General features: G+C 35.0%; 1 protein-coding gene and 2 non-coding genes across 3 annotated transcripts; all 3 read right to left on the bottom strand.

Annotated features, from left to right (window-relative positions):
- Positions 1-8507, bottom strand: LOC111805402 (basic leucine zipper and W2 domain-containing protein 2-like). Its single transcript, XM_023690485.1, has 8 exons — positions 8327-8507; positions 7628-7651; positions 6582-6687; positions 6414-6482; positions 3341-3834; positions 2869-3130; positions 380-588; positions 1-270 (listed from the first exon to the last, which is right to left on the bottom strand). The coding sequence occupies exons 1-8, from the start codon at positions 8329-8331 to the stop codon at positions 204-206; spliced, it is 1236 nt and encodes a 411-aa protein (XP_023546253.1). The 5' UTR covers positions 8332-8507; the 3' UTR covers positions 1-203.
- Positions 8508-8633: 126 nt separating this feature from the next.
- Positions 8634-8705, bottom strand: TRNAQ-CUG. The gene has a single exon. It is a non-coding gene; the product is annotated as a tRNA-Gln (tRNA).
- Positions 8706-10700: 1995 nt separating this feature from the next.
- Positions 10701-10772, bottom strand: TRNAQ-UUG. The gene has a single exon. It is a non-coding gene; the product is annotated as a tRNA-Gln (tRNA).
- Positions 10773-11035: the final 263 nt, after the last annotated feature.

The following is an 11035-nucleotide window of genomic DNA, read 5'->3' as shown; positions in this document are numbered from 1 at the left end:
TAGAGAATCAATATGCTAAAAGTCTTTTCAGTATTATCAAGAGTAAAAGAAATATTACCTCAAACAGCAGCCAGAGTATTAACGTTAAATTGAGATTATTGGATTAATGGTACATGAACACACCAAGCTTGAGACAAGAAGCACAAGAGTTGGAGCTCAGAAAATAGATGGTTTTACTCGACTTTCAGGGATTGCACCACCTATTATTCCTCCTCTTCTGCCTCTTCCAGCCAATTCACGAAAGGTTCCAATGCCTTCACAAAGCTCTGCCTGTTAATGTTGCATTTACAATTGCAAGATTTAATAATGAGCACAAACACACAACGGATTTGGAAGTTAGAACAGAAATTTATGTAAAATGATAGGGGCCTGGGCCTACCTGCCCTTAGGGTTTGTTCCTTTACGGAACCAGTAGAGTATGGTGTCCTCAGCCAGTACATCCTGGTCATACAGAGATCTTACAATCTCCGGGAAAAGCTTCATCAGCTTAGCATCCTCATAACATTGCATCTGAACTTTGTAGATGAGTTCCAGCTCAAGTTTCCCTGTGCTACAGAAGGTATTCAACAATTCTGCCCATGTTTTCACCTGTGTAAAATCAAAAGGTCATTACCTCCAATCTTCTTTCATGTTCCCTGTTTTTTTATGAATATACCTCTTTTTCTTTTACAACATTTCCGAAGTTTGGAAAACAACAGAATCAAGTTTCTTGTTTCTGGTTTTCTATTTTCAGTTTTTTTTCTTTTTTTTTTTCGACAAAAATAAAAGCATTTATAACATACAAATTTAGGATATTCAATTTTGAAAACTAATTTTCATATAAAATTATAGAGAATGGGGAACAAGAAATGATTATTAAACGTGTTTGTGTTCTTTTTTTTTTTTAAAGAACCAGAACCAAAAAACAGTTACCTGACGCAATTTTGTTTTTCTTTAGAAATGTGAAACAAAATTGTAATCAAACAAGGCCTAAATGTTCAACAAAAGTTCCAACAGAGAGATAGATGTAATAAAAGATGAGAAATAACAGATGTGCTTCAATTGCACAAGGAAACTCACATCCAAATTGAATGAGATGCAGGCAGAACATTTATAAGAATCAGCCAAAAGGGCATTAGTGTCTGGTGAGTACAACATTCGGCTTAGAGAAAGCTTCTTTGAGTGCTCAAGTTGGGCCAAATTTATATAGATGTCCACTCTAGTCCCCGAAAAAGCTCCCGTTCTATCTAAGCTCACAAACTAAAACCCACAATCAACTCTCACCCTCAGTCCCCTGAAAAAGCTCCTGTTCTATCTAAGCTCACTAACTACCACCCTCCAAAAAAAACAACAGCAGAGTGTGCCCAGCCCAAAAACAATGTCAAAACTTAAAAAGCTTTTCTCAAGTGCGGAGAACAAGAGGAAAAATGAAATAAATGAAGTCCTACGTGCCAGTAGAAAGATCGTTTTCTAGACATCAATTCCTCTTAACCACAGCCCCAGTCACTTCCTCATCAAATGTAGGTAGTTGATTTCATCGAGATACATAGAGACGCCTAGGGTCTCTCCCTCGTCCATCCCAGAGGAGTGTGGAGAACAACTTTCCATTAGTTTACCTAAAGATGATTCAGAAACTCAGAGCATCCCTGAATAGGAGAGAAGAAATAGACTTTGCAAAGATAGGTAAGGAAGTTCAAACAGGAGGATATATCACCTTCAGACTAACTTTGATAAATTACCAAGGCACAAAAAAATTTTGCATCACGACAATGGGCAGCAATATTGAAGCACTGCCTTCCAGTCTTGAAGGATTAAGGCTAGTCCATAACTTTGGTAATTATATAAAGCTTACTTCTTCCTTTTGGTGCCTTAAGACACAAGAATTTTTTTTTATAACAAGACACAAGGCAGTACTTCACAAGTTTTTCTTTGGGAAGGGACCTGTGACCTGTGATTAACTCCATACTTCTTTCCTTTCCTATCAAAGAGAGAGAGAGAGGGTATGGGGGGGGGNGAAATCTAAGTCTGTCCAAACGACAGAAGAACATGAGAAACTCAAGTTCCAAATAATTATTCTCTCCTGCTATGATAGTGGTTTAGGCTCATCAACTTGAGAATAGAAGCTTTCGCTAGGTTATATGAACAATACATAAGCAGAACAATTCTTCAAGATTTAGATAGTACAGTTTCAAGAATGTTGATTCCTTTTACATTGAACAGTTAACCCTCAGATTTGATTAAGAAAGAAGATCCAAGGGTCAAAATCATGCGCTCTTGGGTTATTACCTTTCAGGACGTTTACATGAGATTATGCATTCTGCAGTACCTTAGAGGCTTCATGGTTCAAACAATTTGGAACATACAATTCCATGGGAATTCGAAGACACTCTAGAAGAATATTTTGTGTGTGCTACTATTTCATGAGGTATTTGGTTACAAAAAGCTTCGGAGAATTGTATAGAAAGGATCCTAGAGATGCAGACGACTTTGTTTAGAAAGAATTTTTTTGTCTACATTGCGCAATGAGCGGAAATAAGGATAGCCACCCAAAGACCAAGGGGAATTCATCAAAAATCCATCCAATTAGTTAAATAAAGCACTTTTTAGCTAAAGATTTTGGTAACTAGTCATCTCGGCCTTCAGATTGGAGAGCAATATTGTTATATCCTTTGGTGAAGGGGAGTCTCAGGCTATCTGTCTTTATCTTACTCCCTTTTTTATTCACTTTGTTAAACAAAAGGTCTCTTTGTTTCTTATAAATAACAAAAACAAAACCAAAAAAATAAAAAAATAAAAAGGTTTCTTCTCCACATACACACAAAAGGGGGAAACAAACAGCAGACCTATTTCAGTCAAGTGAACATGATGATAGTGTGTGATTAAGGTTACCTGGCGAAGAGCTGAATTAGCATTCTGTTGTTGGTTCTTTCCAGACCACTGAACAGCATCCATTATGACATCCCACAAAATTCGAACCACTTCAATATCAGGTAAATTGGCATCTCTTATTCGGTGCTTCACAGTTTCTATGACTTCAGCAATGTCAGTTTCCTCGGCTATTTGGGTTGTTAAAGAAGATTTCATTTCACTTAGCTTCACATCAAACATTTTCTTTGCATTGTATTCTACCAAGGGTACTAGACCTTCCTTCCTGAAGAATAAAGGTCATTGATTTAATATGCACGCATCAAAATTGAATAATGATTCTCATATTTAAGAGCAATCAGAATCATTATATTTTGTAACTTAGACTACCACTATCACATAATATGTAAAATATTGGTATGAAAATAATTATGCAATACAATAAGGACAGTCAATATACGATCTAACAACTATGTAAATTGAATATTTTACTAACGTGAAATGCTCTGCAAAGCCCTCAGCAGATCGCTTAGCAGAGGGAAGGAACTCCAGAAGATTGTCTTCCACTCGGCCCCTTTTCAGGATGGAAATCAAATCATCAAGGCTATTATCCATAAGATACTCCTTGAAAAAGTCAGTTATAAATGAAAGAACTAGCCCTTTGGCCACAAGATTATCCTTAAGCAATGGCTGAAAAACAGTCTCCGGAGGAAGGCCTGAGAGCTTCTGTGAGAAGGCAAGGGCTGTGAAAATTGCAAGTTTTTTCCTCTCATTTTCCTCAAAAAACTCAAGTGACTGCAGGAACCTTCGCATAACATTTTCAAGATACTTAATGAGAAATGGCCTTCGCCTCAGAATTTTCTGTACGTAGATAACAGATGGTAGAATGGCTTCACGTTTAGGTTCACATTCAATTATAGAGTATGGATGGCGCTCTCCTTCATCAGGTTTTGTTGTCCCAGGTTGTGTCCGACCACCAATGAAAATAACCTGAAAGTATAACATATGTTAGTGGAAATCAAATGCCAATTAGCTGAACTTCCAAATCAATGCATAAATCCATCAATGAAAATTTTAGTGATGCTATACAGTTGTATAAGGAACGAAACTTTCATAATCAAAAGAGATGTAAGAAAAGGGGAGATGAGATATCTCCGCACATAAATTAATTGCTCAACTCCAGATAAAAGAAAATAAAAGAAACAGTGTTAAAATGAAATATAGATAGATAGATAGATAGATAGAGAGATTAAACAAATAAATTGGGCATTCTTTGGCAGTGAGAAGTAGCTCCCATAAATTTAAAATCAAGAACATCTTGATTTGGGTGGTCATCTCTAAAAAGATTAGGTGGTATATTTTCATTAACTGAATTTTAGTTTCATATAAATATCCACTAACTTCATAATTCACGGTGGGTTATCATCCCATAAATGAAAATAATATCTTTGAGGATAACACAATTGGGCTCAATTTTGTTTCTTTTCTTGTTTCCTTTAGAAAAGAAACTTTAAAGGAATTCATTGACAAAAGGAACAAGAACAGCCTAAGGAGGTAGAGGGAACCCCGCCCAAAAACTACATGGTGGCCCAAATCGAAGATGGAGGCCTATTTTCTGCAAGTGACTGCATAAAGATCCAAAAAACACAGCTGAAGGGGAGCTTGATCAATCCAAGTGTCCTCTCAAAAGAAAATTTGTGTCACACGCCATTTGGTTCAATTTAAGGACCTTCCAGGTGATTCGACTTAGAGACTAGAGAATTTCTATATGGAAGCCTAGGCATACTGAGGAAGCTTAAAGAGTTGATCTTATTTCCAGCTCTTTTTGTCTTTAGTAATCAAACATTCATTCAGAAAAAATTGATAGAATGTAAGGTCAAACAAAAAACAAAGCTTGCAAAAAACGAGCCAAGGTTCTCTAATCAAGTAAATAAGGCCCGAAAGAATAATTATAAAAAGACTTCACCGTCGAAAGCTAGACAGAAACATGGAATCATACGAAGGACCAAACATCACTCAAAGTCATCTCAAGTTTCTAGAATGTGTTGTTCCTTGTGATCTCATCTATGTTCTTTAGTGATTATTATTTTCTTGTGCTATTTTTTTTTTAATTGAAAGCAAAAAGAAATTATATCAAATGGAAACTAACAAATAGTTGAAAAAGAAGTTTCCAGACTTGAACACAAATACTACACACAAACTCCTCCTAGAATATAAGTCATGCAATCCTGCCTGAAACCAGGGAAAAAACTTCTCAAGCCTCCCAAATATAATCACACAATTCCCAACTTAAACCGAGAGAAACTTTTCCAGCTTGACAAAATCGCATGAGAAAAATAGCTTCAAAATTCTTGTCTCCCGTCCCTTAAAGACATTAATCTTCATATATCCTGTGACAAATTTATATCATTTCTCAAAATACACACTGTCCTCACTTGTAAACACCAATGGGAAAGAATTGTTATACTTCTTTTCTTTCCTTCATTTGATAAAGTCGCAATCTCCGCACTCCAACCACGCAAATTTTCCCCAGCCAAACAATACCCTAAGTGCCTTTATCATAGCTTACCTTCTTAAAGAACTCAGATAACTTTGAAGAAACTCAACTGAAAACCACCCAATCATTGTACTGGCTCCCCTAAAGTAATCTGATTAAAAAACATGAAAACCTTCTTTTTTCATCAACTTTGAGCTCAAAAGCCAGAAGCCAAAGACTAAAATAAACTAATAGAAAATTACTTACTTTCTGCCCTACAGCTACTAGATTCCATCAATTGATATGCATTATCAACATCTAAACAATGTGAGAGAAGTGAGAGGAAACTTCACTACTCAATCAAATGCCATAAAGCTAGGGTCTCGGATAGGACTCCAAGGAGCCAAACAAATTTTAAGAACCCAATCACTACATGATAGAGCATAAGATATGAAGCAAGTTGATCCATCCATACCTCACTACAATTAATACCAACTAGCCAATTTAGGGAGATTAATCTTAAGCCCATAACCGATCATCGAGAAATAGTGTAGGTTCCATCAGCAAAGAAAAAGGCCTAAAAATTATCATCGCTACCAGGAATCAAACTGGCAAAACCAACAAACACATCGTTAAAAGTCTATAAACAGAACAAACTTATTCCACCTTCCAATAAGCCAATAGAAACTGTAAGACCATTTAATATAGTAGAGATCCTAATTCAGCTGATCTTGGAAAGCTGTAATCCATCAAGTTATTTCTTGTCTAGTGCAGTATGACCCAACCTCTGTCTCTGGGTCTCCTATCTGCCGAGTCTATGAAAACCTAATAAAGGCAAGAGAACCAAAAGTTGCAAAATTTTTGGGAATTGGAGAAGGCAAGCAGACGTAAGCGATGTAAATTCCCCTTTTGCACACAGAGAAAATTTATTTTCTTCTTTTACATAGTAAAAAAGAATCTGTTAGCAGTTGAGTATGACAATCTTGTCACCAAACACTGATACAGGAAGTATGAACCTCAAAAGCGTTTCACATTAGAAAATGTATTAAGTACGAAAAAGGTGCAAGTGTATAAACGCAATCAAAATGAATACCTCAAAGAAGGTGTCCCCGTATCTTGAGAAGTCAAGTTCTGAAGACTCAATGTTCCTGGCAATGAGTTCCTGTCAAGAAAATCACGGTCAGATTGATAAATTATCAATCAACATCATCTTCATGCAGAAAACTATACTGGCTATCATGAAAGATGGTGCAGCAATTACCAAATCACCAGCATTATCCAGATAAATCTGGACCACTGCATCAGAAAAGGACGCAGGATCCAGCGGTATCGTAATATTTCGTTTGCGGGTCTTAATCCGCGTGCCACTGCCACGTTAGACAATCAGAGGGTGGAAATAAGTAAGACAATCATTGATAGCAAGAAAATGTTTCAAGAATATCACAATCATGCAAGAATATGTTTCAAGAACATCACAATCATGCATGTGAAGACAAAAAAAAAAAAAAAAAAAAAAAAAAAAAAAAAAAAAAAAAAAAAAAAAAANAAAAAATCCAGACTAATTAAATAGTAGCATCATACACTAAAAACTGGAACAGGAACACAATTATAAGAGCAAATGGAATTCTACAGTAAAGCTACAAATCTTTAGGACGGAAAGAGCATATCCACAAATGTCAGACATAGATAGAAAAAATGTAATATTATTATCCATTTTTTCGAATAAGAAACACAATTTATTACTCTAAAATAGTAACTACCAGAGAAAAGGAGAAAACCAACACCAATTTCGGTCAAATAGCAGTAAAAGTAAACAATGCCTTATTGATCAAGAATGAGACGATACAATGCAAAGCATTGATTAAATGGGAAATATATTCCACCCGACCACGTAAAAAACAGAATAAATAATGGAAAATACTGTAAGGTAACCATCAAGGTATAAGAATCTTTTTTTTTTTTTTTTTTTTCTTAGGGATCTCATTCATTTGAGGGGAAAGGGAACACTCATGTAACCTATCTTCTTATCCTTCTGAATGACTGCAGGTGCAGACATTATTAACTGACCCGCTCCTTACTACAATACAAGACCTCACTTATCTATCACAAGTAACCCTACAACTCCATTCATCCGGAATAATTGAGAAAACCACGGTCAAATACTACAAAGAGAGAATGATCGATACAAGTGTCAGAACGTAATAATAAGCAATAACACATCAATCACGTTTTGAAAAATTAATCAGAAACTAACTCCACACAAAGAACACACAACATGGAAGATGATGAGAGTAGAAAAAGGCTTACCCAAGAGTGGGTTTCTCCTTCGAGCTGCATACACAAGAAAACAAGATCCACACAAGATAAAAACGAGTCAGACAAGAAAGTACATAGCAAAAGTGAATAAAAAATAGCGTGCATTTTGTAAGGGGGAGGGGGTAACTGGCGAGACGAAAAAGGCGCTTCCTCCTTCACTTAAATTAAAAAGCATAACTCGGGGAAATATCTGCTACTCTGAGGTGCGTTAAAAAAATTTAAAATATGTCGCCATCACCAAGGGGGCGTTTATCGAACTTACAAATTGAAAGTCGCACTAAGAAGTTAAAAGGGAACGGCATTGGCTTAAAAAAATCATGTGCCTTTTCTTATCAAAAGAAAAAATAGAATTTGTTCTTTCAAGATTAAACCCTAAGTAAGTTATCAAATCTTTTTCCGAATAAACCTAGAAAGCGGATCCACTACGACCAAAAAAATCAAAAAAAATTAATAATAAAAGGTGATAGGTTATCCAAACCAGAAGATAGATTCATTAACGAATTAAAAAGAGTAATCAAAACAAAACATAACCGGGAGCAAAATGAGCATGAAAAAGGCCGAATCTGAAATCGCAAGTGACCAAAAGAAAAAAAGCGAACAGATCCATGGAACCAAATCTCGGAATCGAAATCATAAGCCAGACATAACGAGAGAAAGATGAAAAGACGGGAGAGAAGGAAGAGATGAAACCTCATAAACCAAGACGAGTGAGGATCGGAGAAAGCTTAATGAGTCTGTAAAAGTCGCTTGAGTTCGTCGGTAGAAGATGACCGAGAGAGGCGAAAAGGAAAGAAAAGGGAGAAAAAAAGAGAGGAAAACGATAACTGGATTGCTGCTCGAGCAGAAGTATGTAGTGATAGCGGAATGAAATTAACATAAAATAGGCGGCCGAATTTAATTACGCTGTAAAAGTAAGGACTTGATTGCAAAATTACTTTATATTGTTTGTCAGGTTTCAAAAATATCTATTTGATTTTTTTTTAAATAATTTGGTTATAGGTCCCACCGAGATTTGAACTCGGGTTACTGGATTCAGAGTCCAATGTCCTGACCACTAGACCATGGGACCTTAATGTTTACAGAATTATTGTACACTATTTTCTTATTTATCTAATCTATCTAATATATTAAATATTAATTTAAACCCTTTAAATGGAATATATTTTCTCTATTTATTTAGTATATCTAATATATTAAATATTAATTTGAACGCTTCAAATTTTTCTTTCAATTAAATTAAACCTTTTAGCGTTACTATAAGCTAGGGACCTCATGGATCTACGGGTTATAAGCTCTAATGATACAAAATTAATTAATTAAATTATTTAATTAATCAATTTTCATTCATTAATTATAGGTCACTCCACTATAGACCTATAGTTGCACTTCAGGATAAGTTATGTCCATTGATATAATCATTACACGCAGGTCGATCTTGAGTTGTTAATAATTATAGTTGGGCCAAAAGTCTATTTTACTCTTCTAATCAATTTTCATTCATTAATTATAGGTCACTCCACTATAGACCTATAGTTGCACTTTATGTCCATTGATATAATCATTACACGCAGGTCGATCTTGAGTTGTTAATAATTATAGTTGGGCCAAAAGTCTATTTTACTCTTCTAATTAATTTTCATTCATTAATTATAGGTCACTCCACTATAGACCTATAGTTGCACTTTATGTCCATTGATATAATCATTACACGCAGGTCGATCTTGAGTTGTTAATAATTATAGTTGGGCCAAAAGTCTATTTTACTCTTCTAATTACATCTTTCACTTAAGTACCACTGATTCTACAATGAACAATTTGGTTATGATCTAATCATAAACCCCAAGTCCATATCGGGCCAATTAGAGGGTGGGCTCATTGTTCAAGTCCCAAAATCAATACTTAATAAAACAACTCATCTACTCTCCTTATATGGAAATTAGTAAATTCTATATCATGATATTATGGTATCAACTCTCTATTTGGTAAGTCCCTAAAATTGTAGGTATATTGAATCGTTAAAAGAGTCATTTTCACCCATGTAAATTAAAGGACAAGCCCTCATAGGGAGTTCATAACTCAGTCAAGATTAAGATCGAGTCGCATATGATCATCATGTGCAATATTAATCTTCTCAATTAACGGATTTATAAAAAGAAATTAAATATTCCTTGGTCCAGTCTTATACAAACTCATTGTATAGGATACCGTCACTTACATGTCTCCACATGAACGATTTGAATCAAATCATTTGTAATGATTACAAAGTGGGCCGTATCAATAGTGTTACCCAGATAAGGCACCCAATCTTATCCAAATACTATAGATCATTTGGTTATTACTTGAATACGATGTTCTTGTATGTCAACCACATACTATTCAAGATTCCTTAGTCAAACTTGTGGGACAAATTTGTGAGTCCAATTTCCAAATCAAGGCGATCGAGTCCTTAGTCAAACTTTAGTCGATTTTCCCTCTCTTTGGCCAACACGTTATAGACCTTCTCATGCCTCAACTCTCTCATGAAAAACCTTCTAAGGCCTCAACTCCCCTCGATTTTCCCTCTTTTTGGCCAACAAGCTAAAGAACGATTAATCAAAACCGAGGACCATAGAAAAGAAATTTGAAGTTTCTCCCAAATTCCTTAAAACTTACTTGGATTCTATAAAATCTTCAATTATTCTCGTTCTAATAACTTATTAGGCTTCACGGTCTTCTTGAGAATTAGTCCTTGGACACTCAGAAAATGACTGGTATAGGTGGGATTAGACAAATTCGTGTGCAAGTATGAATTGAATTTTCAAGCATTCCTCCTTAGCGTTAATGGCGGGTGAGATTGAGGGAATAGGTCAGATTCAGGCACTCTAAGTTCTCGATTCTTTCATGAAATTTGTAGGTAATTCCATTTAGAACATGTAGGAGCTTGTTTGGAAGAAACTTGAGAATGAAATACCCAAAATTTAAAGCATCATTCAGTCACTCTTGGGTATATAATGAAAAACCTTTTCAAAATAGAATTGGGTAGAATATAATGGAATATAATGAAAAACCTTTTCAAAATAGAAATAGGTCCCACCGAGATTTGAACTCAAGTTATTGGATTCAAAGTCCAATGTCCTAACCACTAGACCATGGGACCTTGGCATGCATAAAATTATTATATACTATTTTTCTATTTTATATATATTTTTATTTTATGTAATATTATAGATGGTAAAAAATCAACTTTACCCCTAAGCAAAAAAAACTTTCTGGTTCTCAATTAAAAAAAATAATAATAATAAATTAAAATAATATTTCTATCACTTTCAACTTTAAATAGTATTTTGTAGAACCAAGGCAAATAGATACAACTTAAAAGATAGAACGACCCTAATCAGCATTGAATGCTAGGTTCTCCCT

This window comes from Cucurbita pepo, chromosome LG11 (assembly GCF_002806865.2).
Source record: "Cucurbita pepo subsp. pepo cultivar mu-cu-16 chromosome LG11, ASM280686v2, whole genome shotgun sequence".
Taxonomy (NCBI): domain Eukaryota; kingdom Viridiplantae; phylum Streptophyta; class Magnoliopsida; order Cucurbitales; family Cucurbitaceae; genus Cucurbita; species Cucurbita pepo.
This window is presented reverse-complemented; position numbering and strand designations above follow the sequence as displayed.